General features: G+C 41.4%; 1 protein-coding gene across 1 annotated transcript in view; it reads left to right on the top strand.

Annotated features, from left to right (window-relative positions):
* Positions 1-1,117: 1,117 nt before the first annotated feature.
* The window catches only part of B4GALNT4 (beta-1,4-N-acetyl-galactosaminyltransferase 4), a 271,144-nt gene continuing 247,905 nt past the window's right edge, over positions 1,118-24,356 (top strand). Inside the window, exon 1 of the mRNA XM_054970157.1 lies at positions 1,118-1,268. Coding sequence (XP_054826132.1) covers positions 1,118-1,268 — 151 coding nt within the window. The remainder of the gene's footprint in view (positions 1,269-24,356) is intronic.

Below are 24,356 nucleotides of genomic sequence, written 5' to 3'. Positions count from 1 at the left end.
CATCCACTGGCTCCGCTCCTCAGGTGGATGTTTGCACGTTGGCGTGGAGATGAACGCCGCTCACAGCCGAACCTCGCCTGCGTTGCAGCCTCCTCCTGATGCCGGGGATTGGATGGCTGGAGAAGGCCGAGGCTGCGATTGGGTCCGGAGAGGCTGTCTGTCTGTTTGCCCCGTTTCAGGCTCGGTTGCACCGCAGCGTGGGGATGCTGGTCTCTTTGAGCCAAGGCAGAGCAGCTACGGTGAAGGGGAGATGGTGCCTCCGCTGCCGCCAGCATCGCTGTAAGCGGCGGGCGCGCGGCAGGCATAGCGGCCGTTTTGGTTTTGCGCCGCTGCGGAGGACAATCTAAAACGCAGGCCGAGGAGCCGGTGTAACGCAATAGCAGCCTTGGCAGAGGGAGAGGCACTGCTCCACTCTCTCCATTCATTGCCTGCGGAGGACAAAAATCTTCTTGTCGCGATTGTTCTTTCGGGGAGGGGACTGAGAGCGGCTCTGCAGCGCACGAGGCTCGAGGACTGCGGGCGTCGGCAAAGGAGTCAGGCTCGAAGCCCTCAGCCGAGGTGCTCGGGAGACGTCAACCCGCCGCCTCCGCCCTCAGGCGCAGGGAGTCTCCCAGTGCATCCCTGCCCCTGCCTGCATGTCTTTGTTCCTCCCCGCCGGGGGCCGGCAGGAGGCGGCGGGGCTCCTCGACGGGCCGAGCGCTAGGAGCGCCCCCCACCCTCACCGGCGGGCACTTCGCCGTGTCCTCCTCCTCCTCCCCGCCGTCGGTGGCCAGCCAGGCGGCGTCCTCCCCTCCGCGCGCGTCCCGCCTTCTCGGCTTTCCAGAGAACGAAGTTTGCTCGCGCGCCTGGCCACGCTGAAGTTGCGGCTGCAGGTGGCCGTCGGCCGGCGGGAGTAGAGCGGAGCTGCGAGGAGGACGAGCCTGCAGGCGGCGAGATGAGCGGCAAGGGGGCGAGTCGGCGCCCGGGTTAGGCGCTGGCTCCTCGGGTCCGGCACCCCGCCCCGATCTGCTGCCGTCCGCCTGCCTTGCCTGCCCGCCCGCCCGCGGGAGGGGCGGCCCGGGCGTCCGTTGCTCACCCCCCGGGGGCAGGCCGACCCCCCGGGAATGCTGCCTGGAGGATGCTGTGGTTCCCGGTGAAGAAGATCCGGAAGCAGTTCAAGCTGCTGCTGCTGCTGGTGCTGCTCACCTTCGCCGTGTGGTTCACCTACCTGCATATCAGCCAGGTGCGCCAAGGCAGGGCGCTGCGCCTGCACTTCGCCTACGGCAGGGGTAAGAGCTCGGGCTAGGTGGCCTCAGAATGAAGACTTTGCCAGCGCCAAAAGAGACCTCCCTCCCCACTTTCTTTCCCCAGTTTTTTATATTCTGACATCCCCTTCTTTCCTTTCCTCCTGGCCCTCTACCCTTTGAGCTAGAACAGTGACTTAACATGCACAAGATCACACTCTTCTGCTTTGATATAATTAATATGGAATAATTACCGCATCTGCTTTCAGAAATGACACTTTGTAGTGTCCTATAATTCTCACTCTGCTCACAGTTACATATGGAAAGAATAAGGGGAGGTTGTTGAGATATAATGAGTTGGATAAAATGTGTTAAGGGGGAATATATTTGCATTAAGTGATCTCAGCATGTGGTCCCTGTTGCTTGTGCCCCTAGGACCGGAGGGCTTCTTCCTGTCTTACTTCATCTTTGGTACTTTGCACTCACATGCACGGTTTCCAGCCCCAGAAAGTGCTCTCATAACTTCCACTATGTTCCATTTTCAGCCCTCCCCTGAGGAATATTCTGAACAATGTTAATAGATCAGAACGTCTTTCTCATGCTTCAGAGCCCTGAGCCACAACCTCTGGGATTGCAAATGAAGCAATATCCCTCCACATTCATCTGGGTTTACATATGAATAGCAGTGCACAGGCTCTGGCTGCGAATCTTATCCATGATGTGTAAGGAGATCATGCTACTCTTTAAGCCTGTTGTTTGTGGCTGGTGATTTTCTTTTGAATGCCCGAGTGGATAGAGCTGCATAGCAGGTTGCACCAAATACAAAGAAGAGTGCTTGTTGTGACACCTTTGAAGGGTAACAGATTCACTGTTTATGCTTGTGGCATTATCTGTTGTGGACTGAAGTTCACTGCATTTGATGAAGTTGGGAGGCTAGTTAGTACAATCCTAAATGAAGTTACACCATTCTAAACTCATTGGCTTGAGTGGATTTAGAAGGTTATAACTCTATTTAGGATTGCACTATAGCTTCTGTTCATTCACATTGGTTCCTAATCAGTTCACTTTATGCTTTAGTTTTTTCTTCTATGACTTTTGAAGGAATGTTATAAACATTATTTTTTGTAAAACTGGTCTCAGATTGTTGGAATTGGTTTTACTTCAAGAAGGTCTGCATTGAAGTTGGTATATTCTTGCCAAGTTCTTGATCTCCAAAGATAGTCTCCATGTTGTTCAGAATACCCCTTTTTTTTCTAATTGTGGAATGTGTCCTGTGCAGCCCAATTCTATGTATGTTTAATCAGGAGGAAAATCCACTAAGTTCAATGGTACTTACATCTACATAAGTGTGCATGGGATTGCAGCCTTTTAGTTTTAACACTCTGGGTTCAGATACGCATACATAAGAGCTGTTGTATGGATAACTGTGTTCCAAAGCTCAGGTCAGGTACTTGGCTATAATTGCCAACAAACTGTCCAAACCCTTCAGGTCTTTAGTCTTCACGGCAAAGTGTTTGTAGCAGGAGCTCAATATTTCTTTAGAACAGGGTAGTGTAATCATTTCTGAATCTAGTGCACAGAGCTCTACTGTGTATGTTGGGCAGAGAATTCCAAAGCACACGGAAAATCCAGTTCTCTAGCTGGGTCAGTTGCTCAGTTTTTCACAGCCTTGTTAAAGAGAGTTCTCATACCAATATAACAACAACCTGTTCTTTATACACTAGAATCTTGTAAGTGATCAAGGTGGCTCTTCTCTGGTACATATTAAAGAGGCAAGATGATAGAGCCGTTCCTGTGCTGGTTGATTGCCAGACCATGTTGGTTAACCTGCAATGTTTTATGTCAAGCCACATGCAAGAAATAGTTCTAGGTCAAAAATTAATGGAATGATTGAGGGAATGCCTTACATTGAACTTAAAAAAATGTATTTGGAACTTTTGAATAGAATGGGTGATTTATTAAGCATCAAGGAGCTCAGAATTGCATGTTTTCAGTTAAATGTGTTATCATAACTTGCATGTATCTTGTAAAAGTGGGAAATTATGCTAAACTAAAGCTAGGAAAGTTGCTGTGTTTGTCTTATTGTGAAATTGTTAAGCCAGATACAAGAAAGTGTGTTCCAGCTTTTCTTAAATCCCGCAAGGGTTTGAATTAGTTATGTATACAAAACAATGCTTTTGGATACTTATATGTGCATTTTCAGACTTAGCTGTGAGACAAAGGGGTCTAGAAACTTGCTTTATGTTTAAAAATGAAATCTTGCACAGGTTCCAGGAAACCTTAAAAGGCACTGAAGCTTTTTGTTGCCAAGAGTTAGAGCACCCTTGGAGTAGTGTCTCTAAGAAACTGTACCGAGATTAAGCAAGCATCTTGTAGCACCTTGGTATGTTTTTATTCTAGCGTAAGCTTTTACGGACTACAGCCTTCTTTGTCATGGGCTCATAGAACAGAAGTTCATTGGTCTGTAAAGACTGTTTTTGCTGCATTTGACTAATGCTTCTGTCTCTAAGATAACCAAGATGTCTTTGTGTGCAGACTCACTGTGTGCCCTGTAGTTGGATGACACTCTTATCTAGCTGGAATTTAGTTTCATGTGCAGTGGAAAAACAGCATAATGACACCTATTTCCAACACTTGAGTTTTTAAAATAAATGTTGCAGACATGTCAGTGGTGCACCATTGTCTGCATAATAGTGAAATCATCACCACATAAGACAATGGGAAACAGATTTCAGTGTGTTTCAGGAAATCAGCAGGGGTTATTGTTTTCTATTTCATTCAGCCCCATTTTAAAGTTAATTTATTGACATTATACAGAAACAGAAAGGAGAAAAACATCTTTTCAAGTCACTTCACTTTTCCACGTGAACACAATTCATTTCTTTATTGAAGGGGAAATGTAGCCTCTAAGATGTTTTTGTCACCTGGGTTTCTCTTTTCCTTCACTAGTGTACACTTTCAGTACTGGTGGATTTGCTTCCGAATGATGACATTCTGATCCATGTGCATGTGATCCATGACAGCCAGTGTGGTGTAGTGGTTCAGTTGCTGGACTAGGATCTGGGAAAACCAGGTTCAAGTCCCCCCCCTCTGCCACAGAAGCTTGCTGGGTGACCTTGGGTCATTCACACACTCCCAGCTGAAGCTACTTCACAAAGTTATTGGGATAAAATGGAGGAGAGGAGGATTATGTAAACTACCTTGGGTCCCCAGTAGGATGAAAGGTGGGGTATAAATAAAGTAAATAAATAACATAAATGTCAAACTTAGGTCTTTTTATTTTAGAAGGACTTTCTAGAGAACTGGTGTGGAATATTAAGCCCTATTGCCGCAAACATCATAAAATAATTGTATTTGAAATAATAATGGGAAACTTGCATTTCCCCTATGCTTAGCTGAAGTGGGGTGTGTATGTGTGAACAGTTCACAAAACAGCCTTTCCTTTCAGTTGCGTTTGGGAGGATTTTACAACAGAAGTCACAGTGATTCTAGAGATGAAACTGTTACTAGAATTATGACAAATTCTTTACAAACCTTGAATTGAGCAAAACTGTAAATGAATGCCTGTTAAGCTTGCATCCGCTGTATGACTTCACTTATGTATCATTCATTTTTTTAAATAACCAATTAACTACTAGCAAATATTCAGGAACTCTTAATTCTGCATTGGAAAAACAACAAAGCGATGTTGTAGAAGAGGTGTGAGGCAACTGTGTTTTTTATGGTGGACTTGCCACTGGTAAGCATCATGCTGCAACAAACAATTCCGGGAATATGTATTAAAGTAACAGTTCTTTATCTTCAGTGCAAAGGTGCGAAGTTGTTTAGATCCAACTGGTAAGCATCATAGCAACTACTTTGAATAGGGTCCAGCTGTCATATATTGCTCTGTGTTGATCCAAATGCCTCCTCTGGCAGTAATAGATCTTGATGAAGTTGGTGGCATTAACATCAATCTATGTGGCCAAGACAGTTTGCAGTGTTGGTGTTAATACCATATGGTTCAGGCATTGCTTTGTGGCCATTAGTTAAAATCTGGATATAAAAAATAATTTTGACTTGATACCTAAAAGACAGTATGGTAGGTACCAGGTGAGCTTCAAGGGAAGGGCATTCCAAAGGCCAAATCCTGTGCCATTAGTTGCTTATATGGTAGCATATAGGATTTGGCCACTAGACTGCAGTCTGAAATGGTGAGGGGCAAAGGAATTTTTCTTTGTCTATGGCAAATTATAGGTGAAAAGAAAAGGATCCTTAAAGAAATTAGTGGGTTTGTGTTCACTGAACTACCAGCTGTGAGTGTACCCTTGAAATGGTCAACTCTGTCAAATACACATAGATTCCAATATTGTATGTTTCAGTGGTCCGCATGCTCAGATTATGATAATTATGATGATGCATTAATTGAATTTAGCTTACAATCTTCCTAAACCTACATTTTCCCTTGGTGACTGGAGCTCTAGCATGATATGATACTCTTGACTAGCAGAGCTGAAGTAACAACAACATTCGATTTATATACCACCCTTGAGAACAATTTAACACCCACTCAGAGTGGTTTGCAAAGTGTGTTATTATTATCCCCACAACAAAACACCCTGTGAAGTGGGTGGGGCTGAGAGAGCTCCTAGACGCTGTGACTGACCCAAGGTCACCCAGATGGCTTTAAGTGGAGGAGTGGGGAATCAAACCTGGTTCTCCAGATTAGAGTCCTGTGCTCTTAACTACTAAACCAAAGTAAGTGGAGATTAGTAAATACAACTTGCAAGAAGTTAGAAAGGGCACATTTTCCCAGTCTTCTGGGTGAACTGCCTTCTCAGCTTCTGGAACAAGTGTAAATGACAGACTAGAACAGTTTGTCATGCAAGCCTATCCAGAGTTGATGTTATCAGTCTGATCTGTTATGAAGATTTTGTTACAACTTGTAGCCTTATATATGTATCCTGTGGCTTTCAGCTGAGTGAACTGTCAAATTAAAAACATAAGTCTAAACCATGAAGAGTATGCATCAATACAGATGAGCAGTTTTTCTTTCCACTGTCCCAGGGATGAGTAGTTCAATATACTCAGCTTATTGATAACTGAGGTTGGGGTTTGCGTAGTTTGCATCTTATCTTGAAGAGGAAGCTGTGACACAGCCTTTGGAACTAGTGATGGTCACTGAAAATATTTAAAGTGGCAATGTTTTGCTGTTTTGGTAAATTTGCTGAGAATCAGCCCTTCTGCATTACTGGAGGAAGTTCAAATATATACTGCAGACTTTTGCAAACTGTGGTCTGTGAATCCCTGAGAACTTGTAAGGGTACACCACAGGGTCCGCAAGTCTTGCCTGACCATCAGCGTGGAACAGGTGCCAGCCATCTGACTGGAAGGGTGGAGAGGGAGGACCTGCTTGCCTTTAGGGCACACAGGTCACCATGGTAAATGGTGGTGGTAGATGAGTGGAAATGCCCGCAATAGCAGCCGCTGTGGCCTTCAACTTCTCATGAAAGCCCTGGGACTTGGAAGAGGATGGAAGCATCCATGGGGCATGTTTAGCTTGCCACATGCACTTTGAAAAGCTGGAAAGCACCTGAGGGGAAAATGTTCTACCTCCTGCCTAGATAAGCAGCAGACAGGAGCATAGAGTAGGAGGAAGGAATAGGTAGCAGTTATAACCCCATTCCCTTCAGTTGTGAGGCAAAAGGGGTGGCTTGCTGCATAATGGACACTGGCAAGGAAAGAGGGGAAAGCTTAGAGCATGTAAAAATTTTCTGAAGTCTGCGACTACTCTACTATTATTGGTTTTATTTATTTATTTAAAAGAAAATTATTCCCCCTCTCCAGGAACCTGCAGCTTACAAAATGAAAATAATAAAAACTAAACATTAAAGATACTTATTAAAATCCGGCATAAAAACATAGATCATAAACACAGGCAGCTTAAAACAACAGTTTCCAGGCTAAAATACTATTAAAAGATCAACCCCTTAATTAAAAGACTGGGTAAGCAGAAATGTTTTGACCTGGCACCCCAAAGAAAAAGGTGTATGTGCCAGGCAAACCTCAAGGGGAAGGGCTTTCCTCAGGTGAAGTGCCACTACTGAAAAAGCCCTGTCTCTGTTTGCCACCTGCCTCCCCTCTGAAGGCAGGAGCACAGAGAGTAGGGCTTGTGAGGCATACTCTATCTTCAAGTACTCTGGTCCCAAGCCATTTAGGGCTTTAAAGATAAGAACCAGCACTTTGAATTGTGCCTGGAAACAAATGGGTGCAAAGTTTGAGAAATGTGTTTTAAAATATGTCTGTATAATTATAGAGCCTCATCTGTGCAGCAAGGTGGAGCATCTATTGGAAATGATTGGGAGAGGCATCAAAACATTGGTAATTATGGTGACTTGAGCCACAGTCATCAAAAGTGCTCAGCTGCTGTTATGGTTCTGTTGCTGACTAAATCTGCTGATACATAGAGGAGGATGTGGATCAGCACACCCCATTAATACATGTACTTCCCACGCGTCCTGCTCTCATGCTTGCAAGTAGTTAGAGAAAATTACTGACAGGGTTTCTTATAACAAACCTCAGTTAGTTTCATCCTGTGAGTATCTTCCAAATTTAGCATGTTTATGAGCTATTTCGCTAGAAGTGGTACCCACAGTGAGTGGGAAACACCTTACAGCAGTGTGATTCAGCTTAGCAGGGGTAAGATGGAAAGAACAATGGTTTCAAAATTGCATGTAGCACAAATATTATTTTCCTGTTTTTAGGTATGCCTTGGAACAGTATTCATTCAAGGATAAATAAAATTAATATATATAAGGCTCCTATATCGTATTCTACCAGAGACACTATGCTGCCTTCTCCTACATTTGCTGCTTTTATACATAGCAATGCTGGCCCATGTGTGCTTATATCAGGCTGATCTGAAGCCAGTTTTCATCTAATGAAAATGTCCAGAAGATTTTTTTCTCTTAACCTAAATCAACAACTACCGTACATGTGCTTTCTCTGTGATAGCTCCCACCTTTCCGGAGAGGTCAGGAAAGCTCCCACTCTCTTGGCTTTCTGCAGATGGGGCAAGACTGAATCATTCAGAAGGGCTTTCTACTCAGATTATAGTGCTGTGTCATAAGTTACAGCTCAGAGAAATACCTTGGTAAGGGACAGGGGCTAGACTAGGCGGCTGGGTACTGTCTGCTGATGTAGATAAGCTCTTACTGGGTAGTTCAAAGTTGCTAAAGGTGTCATGTTAAATAATTACTTATGCTTAAATTCAGAAAGGTCTCATCTATTTGTTTGGCTTTCTGCTAGTTTTTCGTATTTGTGGCTACCATATTCTATTGTATCTGTTTTCATTGAATATCCTAACTATTGTTCATGGGGGTTTTTTGCTCTGTGAATGTCCTAGCTATTGATTATATTGTATTCACTTGCAGTATTGAAATTCGCCTTGGATCTCAGTGAGAAAAGTGGACTATAAATGAACAACAACAATAATAATCTTATTGTCGAATAATATTAATCTTGTGGCTGGTGAATTGACTGCACTACTATGTATGCCTCAAGCGTGTAAGAAGGAAAAGAAAGAGATGAAGGAAGGTTTTCTACTATATCTTTCTTTTAAGTGAAACTGTTTTTATTAGACAGTGTTCCTCTTTCCATCTTGAGAGGGAGGATGTGCGCAAGTATGGTATGGACAAGTAAGCTTTTATAGTTTGGTAGTATATTATGTGCAGTCTGACAGTGGAAGGAAAGGACAGAGTATAACTGAAACTAGTGGTTTAAACACAAAGGCATGATTATTGGAGAGGTTAGAGGTTAGAGCTAGAACAATAGTGTTTAAGGATGCATGGATGCATTTCTTCCATTTAAAAATGTATGTTCAGAAAAAAGCAATGGGATGACTGATTCATATCCAAATAGAATTTGAATCACAAGTTTTATTTACAATTATGTGTATTGTAAGATACATTTGATTTTTGGCACCATTGTCAGTCTATGCTGAATTAGTCTACAGAAATAACTGGTATTATAGTAGGAACAAGGGTTTTCCCCTTCCTTATCCTGTGCATGTCTGATCATTTTGCTTCATTTTACGAGCCTCTTCATTTCCATCCCATGCCAAATGACATAGACCTGGGAAGTTGTATACATTCATGTATTTACAAATAGAAAAACAATTGGAATAGAGACTGCTTGTTAATAATATTATTATACAAAAAGGAAAATAACAGTTGGTAACATTGAAATCATCCTGTGATTGAGTTCTTTTTTTTTCTTCTTTTTTTTGTAAAAATTTTTATTGGATTAGAAATATATCATATCATATCATTTACACTCACATTCCTTTAAATTTCCAATTCTAACCCCCTCCCATTCCCCCCCCTTTTGTTGACTTCCAACAGTTTTCCAACCCCTCATCTATTTTCCCTTTACTCATATGAATTTTACTATATTTATTATAATATACTTTCAAATTCTTCTAAGCTTATCTATCATATTTGTGCTATTTCTGATTCCTTTCAATAATATTCATTCTGATCACCTATACTCTATTTTACTCTTTCTACTCTCTTCAATATGGGACAAACAATTTGCCCCATCTTATACATATTTTCTAGTACTTCTATAAACTTTACATGTATTCATAATAAATCAATCAATTTGACTTATATTCTATATATGTTGCTCCTTACTTCCTTTTACATATCATATCCAATATAATTATCTAATTTCTCCGTTATAGAGCTATTTAACTAGAGTAATCCATTCATATATTCGTTTAACATAAGTCAATCTATTATTTCCACATTTCACCTACTGATATGTATCCATTCACCCTTTTGCAACTATTATTTACGTCAGAAAGATATTTAGTTTAGCTTTTATCCTTACATTTCTTATAATAATAGCACTACTAATACTCTATATAATAATCCAATATGGTATTTGCTTAGAATTATTCAGTCAACTCTCCCCCCCTCGGTATAGTCACTTCCCTCTTTTTCCGTTATGTTTCAGTAATTTTCAAACTGCCACAGTTCTCCACCCACCTCCCATTTTTTCACCAAATATTTTTTCAGCTTCTCCCAGTCCTTGTTAAACTGCCCTGGGTCAAGGTCTCTCAATTTTCTTGTCATTTTATCCATCTCCGCCATGTACAGCAATTTATAGATCCAATCCTCAATGGTTGGCACCTCTTGTACTTTCCACTTCTGCGCGTACAAAAGTCTAGCTGCTGCTGTCATATAGAATAACAATGTCCTGTATTGTGCTGGCATATCTTGCATTCCCAAGTTCAGTAGCAGGAGTTCTGGGTTCTTATTCACTTGAAATTGTAAAATCTCACTCATTACTTTTATTATTTCCCCCCAGTACTGCCTAGCTACCTCACAAGTCCACCACATATGGTACAAAGAACCCTCATGTTTTCTACATTTCCAACATTTGTTAGACATGTTCAAATTCCCTAGCACTATCTTCTTTGGTGTCAGATACCAACGATACATCATTTTATAAACATTCTCTTTAATATTAGTGCATGTCGTAATCTTCAACGTATTTTTCCACAAGTATTCCCACGCCTCCACTGTTATTTCTTTGTTAAAGTTTATAGCCCACTTCACCATTTGCACTTTAACTACCTCATCCTCAGTATACCATTTTAGCAACACTTTGTAGACCTTTGAAATTTCTTTTTTATCTCCTTGTAAAATTACTTTCTCTAATTCTGAATTCTCCATTCTTATTCCTCCCTTCGCACAGTCCGAATAATAAAGATCTCTGATTTGTCTATATTGAAACCAATCATAGTTTGGGGACAACTCTTGTTGTGTCTTTATTCTAGCTTTAGAAAGTTCTGTTTGAGTTATCTCCTTATACGTTAAACACTGTTGCTTATTATCGACCGTTCTTGGATAAATTACTTCATATGGAACCACCCAGGAGGGAGTTCCTTCCTGTAGGTAATCTTTATATTTCTTCCAAACTGTGAAGAGGCTTCTCCGAATATAGTGGTGTAGAAACATAGAATCTGCTTTCACTTTGTCATACCATAAATATGCATGCCATCCAAACAGTTTTTTATATCCCTCTAAGGCCAGCAATTTGCGATTTTCCAGTGTCATCCAATCTTTCAGCCATACCAGACAGATTGCATCATAGTAAAGTCTCAGGTTGGGCAGTTGCATTCCACCCCTTTCTTTTGCATCCTGCAACACTTTCATTTTCACCCTAGGTTTCCTGCCTGCCCACACAAACTCCGATATTTTCCTTTGCCATTTTTCAAATTGTTTAGAGTCCCGAATAATTGGTATTGTCTGTAACAAAAACATCACTCTTGGCAAAACATTCATCTTAACTGCTGCAATTCTTCCCAACCATGACAACTTCAATCTATTCCACTTAATCAAGTCCTGCTCTATTTGAGTCCATAATTTCTCATAATTATTCTTAAATAGATCTATATTTTTTGCAGTCAGTTCGATTCCCAAATATTTTACCTTACTTGTTACTTCACAGTCTGTTATTTCCATAAGTTGCTGTTGTTTTTGTTTAGTCATATTTTTACACAATATCTTTGACTTCTTTTTGTTTACAAAAAAACCTGCCAAGTCTCCAAACTCTTTGATTTTATCTATTACCTTAGGCATGTTTTCAATTGGATCTTCCACAATTAACATTATGTCATCTGCAAATGCTCTGACCTTATAGGAAAAGTCCTTTATCTTTATTCCACGGATTGCATCATCTTCTTGGATCTGTATAATCAGTATTTTCAATACCAAAATAAACAACAGTGGAGACAACGGACAACCTTGTCTTGTACCTTTCCCTATATTCAGTTTCTTAGTCACCTCATCATTCACCACAATTGCTGCACTTTGGTCTCTGTAAATTTCTTTAACTGCTCTTATGAATCTTTCTCCCATTTGTAGCTGTTCCATAGTTGCAAACATAAAGTCCCAGTTCAAATTGTCAAACGCTTTTTCAGCATCTACAAAGAAGAACCCAACCTCTTTATCACAACGCCTGTCATAGTATTCAATAGCATTTATAACTGTCCTTAAATTGTCTCTAATTTGTCTGTTTGGAAGAAAACCTGCTTGTTCTTCCCCAATAGCCTCAGCTAGCCATCCCTTTAGCCTCTCTGCCAAGATCTTCGCAAAGATCTTGTAATCATTATTAAGTAAAGAAATAGGTCTGTAATTTTTAACATTTGTCAAGTCCTGTCCCTCTTTAGGGATCAATGATATATTAGCTTCACTCCAAGTATCTGGAGTTCTTTGGTCTCTCAAAACCCCATTGATCACCTCTTTTAGAAATGGCGCCAGCTCATTGGCCATTACCGTATAAAATTTTGCTGTAAGTCCATCAGGCCCTGGCGCTTTCCCCAAATTTGTTGACTGTATTGCTTTCTTTATTTCTTCCTCTGTTATTTCACTATTTAATTTAACTCTCCAGTCTTCCGAGATTATTGGGAGTTTTACTTTTCCCAAATATGTCGCTATTGAGTCTTTTTTCACTTCTTTTTTCCCATACAATTTGGCGTAAAATTTGTAAAAGGCTCTACTAATGGCAGTCTGTTCCAGATGCACTTTATTGTCCTCACATATTTTATTTATTATCTTTTTTTCTTTTCTCTTCTTCAGTTGCCATGCCAAATATTTCCCAGGTTTATTTGCACCTTCAAACGACTTTTGATTCATTCTTTTCAAATTCCATTCCAATTCTCTATTGTTCATTGCCGTCAACTGCTCTTGTATAATTTTAATATCCTGATAAATTTTCTTCTTACCTGGTCTTTTCTTTAATTGTATTTCTTTGGCTTTTATTTTCTCCATAATCTCCTGTCTCTTCTCCTCTCGTTTCTTTCGTGCTCTTCCATTTAAATCCATTAGTATGCCTCTAATCACTGCTTTATATGCATCCCAGACCTTATTGGTTGGTACTTCTCGATTCATATTATGTTGTATGAAGAACTTAGTTTCCCTTCTCAGCATCTCCATATTTTCTCCCTCCTGTAGCAAATCCTCATTTATTCTCCATCCTTTCCTCTTATTTCTTTTCCCGAACTTCCACATAATTGGATTATGATCTGAGCCTACCATGGGCATTATTTCAACATCCTTAGTCCAAAGCGCTAAATCCTTTGAGGCCCAGATCATATCAATACGTGATAGAGTAGAGTGTCTTGCGGAGAAAAATGTATACTGTCTACTTGTGGGATTCCGCGTTCTCCATACATCTTCCAAAGTTTCCTGCTGCACTAATGCAAAGAACGTCTTTGGCAAAAGTCCTCTTTTCTTTTGTGCAGTTACTGATTTTTTGTCCTGTTCCAAATTTGTAATTCCATTGAAGTCTCCTGCAAGGATTATCTGATCATATGTAAGTTCATCTAGTTGCTTCCTTAAATCCTCAAAGAAGCTTTCTTTAGCACCGTTTGGTGCATAAATTCCAATAACCAACACTTTTTTTAAATTCCATGTACATTCCACTGCTATAAATCTGGCTTCCACATCTCTAATCATTAATTTTGGCTGTAGCTCCTCTTTAATATATAGTACCACTCCCTTTTTTTTCTTTTTTGAGGCCGCTACAAAATCAATGCCCAACTTACTCACTTTAAGATATTTTACATCCTGATTTCTGATATGGGTCTCTTGCAAACATACAATGTCACATTTTTGTTTTACTAGCCAGTGGAAAGTACTTTTTCTCTTTTTGGGTGAATTAAGTCCATTTACATTCCAAGATAAAACTTTACACTCCATATTCATAGCCTTGTTGTTGGTAAGTCCTTTTCATTGTCCCTCATAAACTTTTCCATCTCAAATTCAGATCTGATGCGCTTTTTCATTCCTCCAAATTCAAAAGATATCCCTTCCGGTAATTCCCATCTATATCTTATTTTCATATCCTTCAAATTCTGCACAAGCACTTTATATTTTTTCCGATCAAGCAACACCGATCTGGGTAGCTCCTTCATGATGATAATCGTCTTGCCATCGACTACCAATGGATCTTGAAACTGTTTACTCACTATCATTTCTCTTATATTCCTTGTCGTGAATTGCACAATCACGTCCCTTGGTAATTTCCTCTGGGCCGCGAATCTGGAGTTTATTCGGTACACAACATCCAGGATAGCCACAACTTCCTCCTCCTCCTTTCCCAGGTATTCAGCTAACACTTCAGTCACCTGTTCTTGTGCTGTCTTTGTCTCTATTTCCGGCAGACCTCGAAACCTCAGCTGTTTCTCCATATATTTACTCTCCGCAACCGCCATTCTCCCCCTTATCACTCTCATATCTGTTCGTTGCGTCTCTGTAAGATTCTCCATCGCTTTTTCCACAACATTAACTTTCTGCTGCGCTGCCTGTAAATCAGTTTGTATTGTTTCCATTCCCTTCTTCACCTCTGCCAATTCGTTTTTTACTGTCTCTTTAACATCTTTAACTTCTCTCACCGACTCCTGTTTTGTCTCCTTCAGTTCCTTTAACATTTCCAGGAATTTTTTGTCCAAATTCTCAATAGCTGTTTGCCACTCTTTCTTCGACATCGTGGGGCTTGATTTACCTCGCTCCCACGAGTCTGCACGTTTCCTTAGCTCCGTGGCGTCTAAATTAATGTCCCTTTGAAATAATTTAAATGTCCCGGTTCTTAAAATAAACAAGAGACACTTACAAAATCCAAAATGTCGGGCGTCTTTTCTCTATGGTTTTTCTATAGTCTTTTTATAATCCAAGATGTCCTACTTCCGCTCCTATTGAAGTCAATGCCCTTCCCTTTTCAAAAATGGCGATTCCCTTCTTCCTGTTCTTCGATGGGGACCTTCTCTCACAGGCACCTCTATCGCTGTTACGCACTTCCTGTTTGCCGACTCTCCACTGCAGCTCTTGCGATGGTAGAAGTTTTCTCACAGCTTGCTATCACTTTATAACCACAGGTATGGTAAACAATTATCTATTTTCTTCAATAACTTTCTTTAACTTAGTCCTTTTTCTAATCAAATTTGTTTTTCTCAATATAGTCCAACTGTTGCAGTTTAAAAGTTCACTTTAAAGCCTCATTACTTTAAACAGTCTGTCCCGGTTTGAGAGATAGTGATCTTTACCTTTTCACACGTCTTTCTGGGTTGTAATCACTGCTTCGATTCCAAATTTTCTTCCGAAATTAATTTCCCCTGCTGAAGCTTGGGCATGGAGATCTTATGCCAGTTGCACTGGCCCCGGATCTGCTGCAGAGATTTATGCCGACCTGTCTTAGGGTGGGACCTCAAGGGACGAGAGAGAATCCTTAGCGCAGAACCCCCCCTCGCCCGAGATCGACGCGCCCTGAGGTACTTGAGCGTTCTTTGCCTGTTCCCCGCCTGGGAGCAGGTGGCCGCGGGCTGAATTTGCCCCACCGGCCGCTGGAAACGGCAGCCCGGTCAGCTCCACTATTGGAGCTGCGTTAGACCTCCATGGATCCCAAACCGGAAGTCTCAAAATCATCCTGTGATTGAGTTCAAGGTGGTCAAAAGAACTAGGAAAGTAAGTATGTAACTGATGGAAAATTCCAGCTCTGAAGAGTAACACAAAACTGGCCACAGAAGACAGTTGTTCTGATAGGTCTTTTTCCATAGTTCTTTCACTGACCTTATTAGTGGCTAATGGTTTGAGGTGGGCGTTCTGGATTTTATGTATGTATCTCCCTCAAGTTGCTTCTTGGAATGCAGTAGTAATAGAGACTGTGCTTTACAAGTTCTATTTGGTAGTTTGTAGTTGGCATTTCTACTACACTGCTGTCTGATTTGGATCTAAAAGAGTGATTTTTCACTCTTTTATAATATCTGCTCTGCACACGGTTACAAGTTGCATGTCTTCAGCACCCACCTTTTAAAGCATGTTATAAATGAGAAAAATACTTTAATACTGTATGGTAAGGAGAATTTTTGCTCTGTGTGTAATGCTGCCTGTTTTTTCCAGGGCCTGCAAATACATTGTCTGCTGCTATGTAACTCTGGCTGCCTGATGAGGGGTGCAAAATGCTTCTCTGAGTCTGCTCTGTAACCTGCCTGCTTCGTTGGTTTGCCAAATTCATATCTGTGTGATCACTTTGCTAACGTACCTTTACTTGCCTTTGTAAGGGTGTCAAATGCCTTCTTTTGCCTGCTATGCAAGTAAGGATTTTAATTAACTATTAAACAGGGGCCTTGTTTCTTAACTGTCTGATATTTTGCAGGATACCATTGGTGAGGGATACAATTCCTGAGGTTTTCATCCAAATTGAAAAGAAAAAAGAAAAGACAAGAGTGTATTGAAATGAAAGAAATGAAAATAAATGGAAATAAAGAATATAATGAAAATGAATAGTTTATGAAATAAAAATTGCATCCCTATTCTGATGTTTGGAAATCACGGTTTGAGTGGTGGTACAGAGAAATGCTGCTTATTTGAGAACCAAAGAACAAGTCTGTGAAGTTTGGAGTCTGTAACACCTTCACTGCTGAATAAAAGATGAATGAGTCTTTATTCAGCTATGTAAACAGAAACTGAAGGATCGCGGATGAAAGGAGTGAGTGGGACAAAGAGGTTAAGATAAAATTCACTAAGTTGGAAAAAAGTACTAAATCAAGTGGCAAAGGCAGGGTTGTAAACTGGAGGGCCCCTTTGGGATTTTGATTTATGTAAGTATAAATGTCTTTCCTTCAGTGATGATTGCCATGAGGATTTTGCAGGCAGGTCAGCAGCATCCATTGTAGCTCCCTGGGGATGTCATAGTTGAAATAGCCTGTACTTTGCTCTCAATTCATATGATTGAGAGAGCAGTTTTGTAGAATCTTAAACTGGAACTATTGAAACAAATATAATGAATTGTTAAAATTCAAAACATGTGTGACACCTTAACTTTAGTCTATTCGGTGTGCTAACTGAACAGACTTCTGAAACTTCTGTAATTAAACCTCCATTTGGAAGCAAAGTGTGACCCAACTCCTGTTTAAGAAAACCAGTCTGATGTGCAGCAAAACGTTACAGTCTGGAGGCTTCTGAGAGAGTCACCTTCCCCAAACAGCTGCTGCCTGCATGCAAGGTGTTACTTGCTGCAGCAAATGGCAATTGATCATAAATGAGTCTAAGCAACAAACTCTCCAGGCATGCTGTTCTTTTCCCCCTTCCCCACTGCCCATCTGATGTTCCAGTACTATTCTCAGACTCCACCCATCTAAAACCTAGAACTGTCCTTTGTTCTAGCACTGTCCTGTATTTTTAGGAAACCCACTGTGTTATCCAACAGCCTTTACAGAAATGGTAATTTGTTGTATTGTCGAAGGCTTTCACGGCCGGAGAACGATGGTTGTTGTGGGTTTTCCGGGCTGTATTGCCGTGGTCTTGGCATTGTAGTTCCTGACGTTTCGCCAGCAGCTGTGGCTGGCATCTTCAGAGGTGTAGCACCAAAAGACAGAGATCTCTCAGTGTCACAGTGTGGAAAAGTTGTTGGCAGGTCATTTATATCTACTCAGGAGGGGTGGGGTTGAGCTGAGTCATCCTGTAAGAGTTTCCCAGGGTGTGGAATGCTAATGGTGGGAGGCTTCACTGTATCCTGAGGAGGTTTTTTTGCATATGGATTGGTGCTTGATGTGCTAATCTTCTCTGCAGGGCTATTGTCGGGTATAGAGTGTTTTGTTAGCCTGGTGTTTTTCAAAACCTGAAACCATGCTCTGTTCATTCTTAAGGTTTCTTCTTTCCTGTTGAAGTTTTGCTTATGCTTGTGAATTTCAATGGCTTCCCTGTGCAGTCTGACAAAGTAGTTGGAAGTGTTGTCCAGTATTTTGGTGTCCTGGAATAAGATACTGTGTCCTGTTTGAGTTAGGCTATGTTCAGCCACTGCTGATTTTTCAGGTTGTCCAAGTGTGCAGTGTCTTTCATGTTCTTTTATTCTTGTCTGGATGCTACGCTTTGTGGTCCCGATGTAAACTTGTCCACAGCTGCAGGGTATACGGTATACTCCTGCAGAGGTGAGGGGGTCTCTACTGTCTTTTGCTGATCGTAGCATCTGTTGTATTTTTCGGGTGGGTCTGAATACTGCTTGAAGGTTATGCTTTTTCATAAGCTTTCCCATCTGATCAGTAATTCCTTTGATATATGGCAAAAACACTTTTCCTGTAGGAGACTGTTTTTCCTTGGTTGTTTGATTCATCCTGGGTTTGATTGCTCTTCGGATTTCATTTCTGGAGTAGCCATTTGCCTGAAGTGCGTGGTTTAGATGATTAATTTCCTCATTGAGAAAGTGCGGCTCATGTATCCGTCCTGCATGATCCACTAATGTTTTCATTATGCCTCTTTTCTGTCGGGGGTGGTGATTGGAGTTTTTGTGTAAGTACCGATCAGTGTGAGTTGGTTTCCTGTAGACCTTGTGACCTAACTGAAAGTTTGCTTTGCAGATGACCAAGGTATCCAGAAATGGGAGTTTTCCCTCGATTTCTTTCTCCATTGTGAATTGTATGTTCCGGTGGATGTTGTTGAGATGATTAAAAAACCCCATCAATTCTTCCTCCCCATGGCTCCAAATGATAAATGTTTCATCCACAAACCGGAACCATAGACTAGGTTTGTGGGGTGCTGATTCTAGAGCTGTTTTTTCAAAATGTTCCATGTAGAACATTGGTAATTTCTTTAACTCAAGTAGTTGCTTTCATATTCTCATTTCCTTTGCCAGCAGATCCTGTGAAAAGCCATAGGAGGAAGTAGAATTTGTGGCTCGAGGACTAGATGGGTAGGTGAGGCCAATGTCCTAAAGAAAGCACTATGCATAGTCAAGTATGAGTAGGCAGGGAACGTTGCTTCAAAAGTGACAGGAAGACCAGCCAATCACAACTGTGAAAACCTGGTTTTTGTTGAGACTAAAAAAAGTCCTCCCTCCCTAGCCCAGTCATTGGAAGAAAACTTGCATGTGTGTAGGATCTTCAGTGACCATTCCTATGAGAAAATCACTGCTGCCATTATGTCTTTACCTTAAGCTCTCTTTCATTTTACTGAAAACCTGAAGGTTGGAGTAATCCTACCTTAGCACTTAATGTTGGTTCCAGCCTCAAAATAAAAATACCTATAGTAATAAGTTCCAATTCCATGTTAAGACTTAGCTTTTGCAGTGGATGTAAAAGCTGATGTTTTGAGTGGGAGATTGAATGAATGCTAATTAGAGCAGTGTAAATATGTTTGGGTCAGATTATTTTTGGAAGAAAGTGTGTCACTATAGGAGACTAGTTTCAATAGACTGTAAGTTGTTTGTAATGGAACAAGCAGGGCCAAAACCTTTTGAGAGAAGCCCTTGGTTTTTATGCTGCTACAGGAGAAAGAGAGTTGGGCTTCTCCACTCAGGAAAGGAACATAACTCAACAAAGGGGCCCATAATGCTTTCCATGTAGCAGTTCCAGCTTAAAAATGAGAAAAGGGAGAAAAAGGATTCTCTAGTAGCTGAATTGAGAGACCACTGTTTGGGAACTTGAAGGACTGCTGTCAGTTAATGTGTTATGTGCCGTCAGGTCGCCTCTGACCTATGGTGACCCTATGAATGGAAGACCTCAAAAACATCCTATCGTTAACAGACTTGCTCAGATCCTACAAACTGGAGGAAATCCAGATCTTCCCTCTGGTTTAAACTGATCAAAATAGATCATGTTAGATCTCCTTACTTAGTGAATATCACATCCCAAAATCTCAGAAAATCATTTACCTCCCTGCGCTTTCAAACAACGCCAACAGCTTTACTTACAGGCAAGCAAGCAAGCCTTTATTACAGGGGTGGGGAACCTATTTTCCACCGAGGGCCAAGTTTATGTTCTGTCCTGCATGGGGAGCGCCCTTTCTCCCGCGCGTGTGACATCGCTTTCGGAAATAACGTCTGGGAGCGACATCACACACACGGGAGAAAGAGCACTTGTGTCCCCTTTCTCCCTGCCACCACTGCTGCGGCCCGCTCGTGGCAGCGGCAGCTCTGTCAGCACCAGTGCCCCCCGCTGTCACCGCCACTGCTGCTGGCTCTCACCACAGCGGTGGCACAGGCCACTTTCACCAGCGCTGCGGGTCACTGTGTGGCACTGGCAACAGCAGGCGGTGGCAGCGAGAGTGGCCTGCTTTCACTGCTGCCGCCACCTGCTCTTGTGGTGCAGGAGCATGCCACTTGTCTCTCTCCACGGGCCAGTCCAAATGACTTCGCAGGCCGTATATGGCCCCCGGGTCTGACGTTCCCCACCTCTGCTTTATTGGCATATATATAATATAAAATTTTAAATACAGAAACTCCATACAAAATGAGATTAAAATTACAGATAGGAACAGGGCAACAGTGCAGCAAAACCAGTACCGAATATTACTTGTCAGGGCATATAGCCATGGCACTGTAGAGAAACTTTGCTACTATTTCAGTTATTTCCCCATCTGGGTTGTCAAGCAGAAACTGAACCTTAAAATCATCAGAAAACTCTGAAAGTTGGGCTAATATAGGATGTAGAAGATCCCGGCGTGGCGGCAGATAAAAAGAGTACTGGAGAAGAACATGGGAAACAGTTTCAACACAGTCCATCGAACAAAGACAACACCTGCTATAATAAGGAATCCCATGAAATCTGCCAGATAAAATGGCTGAAAGAAGAACATTAAAACTGGCCAGAGAAAAGGCTCTATGTAAATTGGGAGCCAGGAGTTGGTAAAGGTATACTGCTGGGAAGCTTACATTAGAGACAATCCCCAAATTTAGGGGAGAACAAATTCTATTAGCAGAACTATAGAGAGTTTGTAATTCTAATCCCAAAAGACTGGATTTTATTTTTGAGAAGGCCTCAGACTCAGATAGCAGGGATAAAGATTCTATAGATAAGTTCAAGGAACTTATTTTAGCTTCAATACAGGCTGACCAACTACAGTTGGCAAATTGAGATAATAAATGATACGTATAACTAGAGGGATCAGAATTAAAATGGAGTTTCAACCAATATTTGGTAGTGTGAAGCCATGCCTTGGTGGCCAACAGATTCTGACCGCACTCTAAGCATAAGGCAGCATATGGAACACACATAGGAACCCCCATGATCTTACGCAGAAAGTTAGATTGAACATGTTCAACTGAATTGTCAATAGCATCAATCCAGAGCGGGGCCCCGTACAATAACTGAGCTCCAATTTTAGCATTGAAGACTTTAAGAGCAGCAGGCACATATTGGTTCCCTTGATCAGAAAAATGAAAGCGAGATATTGCTGCAGCATTAACTTTGGCTGTATTAATAGCCATCCTATGGTGGACGGTCCAAGTAGCATTAGATTGGAAATAGACACCCAGGTGTTTAAAGTGCTTAACTTGTTCAAGTCTATTACCATTGACAATCCAGTTATACAGTTTCCGGGAATTGGGAAGAACTAATACCTTAGGTTTTTCATAGTTCAACTCCAGTCTGTTGGTCACACAGTATTCAAGGCAACGGTTCAATAAACGATTCAATCCAACACAGGAAGAAGACAGAAGAACTGCATCATCCACATATAATAACAAAGGGATAGAAACGGAGCCAAGTCTAGGACTGTGACCACCAGTGACAAAAAAGGGGCAAGATCATTTTTAAAAATATTAAACAAATGGGGGGCTAAAATGCACCCTTGCTTAACCCCCTTCTTAATAAAGATCCTGGGTGAGAGTCTCCCAAAGGAAGAACATCTGACTTGGCAAGACGTTGATGAATAAAGTCTTTTGATAAGAAATAATAACCTCTTATCTAGTGACATCTCCTTGAGCTTTGCCCAGAGAAGTTCTCTTGAGACAGAGTCAAAGGCTCCCTTAAGGTCCAGAAAGGCAATGAACAGTTTAGATCTTTTCCTACTCGTGTATTTATTAATCAAATCAGTGAGGACTAAACAATTATCCAAAGCTGACTTCCCCTGGCAGAACCCCACCTGTTCTGGACCTAATATTTTGCTAGATGACATCCAAGTGCTGAGCTTAATTTGCAGTAATTTAGCGTATAGTTTCCCAATAACAGATAGAAGGCTGATTGGTCTGAAGTTAGAGGGGTTAAGATGACAACCCTTTTTATAAATGGGAACAATTATCGCATTGGTCCAGGCATCTATCATCTGGCCAGTCTTATTTACCATAGTGAAAAGAGAAGCAAGCAGAGGGCCCCACCATTCTGGATCAGCTTTCAGCTCCTCTGGGATTATCGCATCTGGACCAGGAGCTTTACCTGATTTGAGTTGATCTATAAGAGTTAGTATTTCCTCCGGAGTGACAGGAGGCCTCTCTGGGAGACCATCCAGGGGAGAATAAACCAGTTGCATTCCATTAGGGAGATCCTCACAAAATAGGTCCAAAAATACTGAAACCATGTATTGGGGGAAATGGCTGATATATAAGGGATCTCAGAGCGAATAGCACCATTAATTATGGTCCAGAATTGCCTGGACTCATTCAGGGTACTTACAGGAAGATATCTTCAAACCCCAATGGCTCTCTGTCTCTGTATATGTGGTGCCTCAGTTCCTGAGGATCTTCTACATTACACTTTATTTTGTCCCATGTATGCAGAGGTTAGAGCTAAATTTCTTGCTAATTTGTTAGTGGGGCATAACTTTACCTCTGATATTGACAAATTAGGTTTTTTGTTATCTGATACTGATTCATTTGTCACTAGCAGAGTATTCCTGTTTGCCTTAGCTGCAAAAAAGATTAGGGCCAAGATTGTTTCCTCAGAAAACTAACTTTTTCATAACTATCTGGTATTTATTAAGGTTCCATTTTAATTGTATTTTATTTTTGTTATTTTAATAACTATTGTATGCTTGTATGATAAATTTCTATTTTTACTGTTCTTAACTCTGTATTGTGATGGCCTTTGGCCATATACAATTAAACCTACCTTACCTTACAAACTGGAGGATGTGGTTTAATAGCCTGACCTGTGTGTACGGAAGAAATAATTGAGAAACTCCTCCCTCATAGTTTCCTGTTCACCCACTCCTGAATGTCTGCAGTCTAACACTATAGTGCAATTGCCCTATTAGTGCTAACTGCAGTGGTAGGTGACTATTATTTATGTCATTTATAGTCTGCCTTTCTCACTGAGACTCAAGGTCGATTACAAAGTATGAGCTTAGTACAATCAGTATCAAGTACATTTCCATACAGTGTCAAGGACATTTCCATAAACAGTGCCATAGGGTAAATATAAACAAGTTTACAAAGACATACCATTAGCAAGTATCCGATATAGAGTGGAAGAAATGCTGAAACAGAACATAATCAATTCTAGGACTAACATTTGATGACATGAAGCACGGTAGTGCATAGGTGTACATATTTAAAGCAGCAGATAGTATGTAAGGCAGCATGGTGAAGTCGATGGTCCCTAACTCATTAGTGAAGTATCTGAGACTTCATCCCTATGATACGGCCCTCCTATCTGGTAAAAAGCCTTTTTGAATAATTCTGTTTTGCATCATTTATGGAAAGCCAGGAGAGGGGAGGCTCTCCTGACTTTCTCCGGCAGGCTGTTCCACAGAGTAGGGGCCACCACAGAGAAAGCCTGCATACGAGCTGCTGTTGATTTCACCCATGTGCAGCCTGGCACCTGTAGGAGACAGTGATCAGATGAGCGAAGCTGCTGTGGAGGAACATACGGAGGGAGGCTGTCCCGTAGGTATGCTGGACCAAGGCTGTGAAGAGCTTTGTATGTAATAACCAATACCTTGAACTGAGCATAGTAACTGATAGGTAACCAATGGAGTGACTGTAGGATGGGAGTGATGTTCGAGCTCCTGCTTGCTCCTGATAATAGTTGAGCTGCAGCATTTTGCACCAATTGGAATCTCCTAGTTAACTTAGATGGGTGACCTATGTATAGTGCATTACAAAAGTCAAGCCTTGATGTTACCATGACATGGATCCAGGTGGCCAGGTCAGCCATGTCAAGATAAGAAGCCAACTTCCAGGCTAGAGCGAGGTTGTAGAAAGCATTTTTTGCGGCTACCTTAACTTGTTTTTCTAGTAGTAGTGCTCGATCCAGTATAACTCCTAGGCTCTTAACTGAGTCTGCAAGGGTCAGACATACTCCATCAAAAGTGGGGAGTACAATGTCTTTCAAGAGCTCTGCCTTCCCAACAAGCATCACTTCAGTCATGTCTGGGT

This window comes from Eublepharis macularius, chromosome 2, assembly GCF_028583425.1.
Source record: "Eublepharis macularius isolate TG4126 chromosome 2, MPM_Emac_v1.0, whole genome shotgun sequence".
NCBI lineage: Eukaryota > Metazoa > Chordata > Lepidosauria > Squamata > Eublepharidae > Eublepharis > Eublepharis macularius.
The sequence above is the reverse complement of the archived record's forward strand: the minus strand, read 5'-3'. Positions and strand labels throughout refer to the sequence as shown.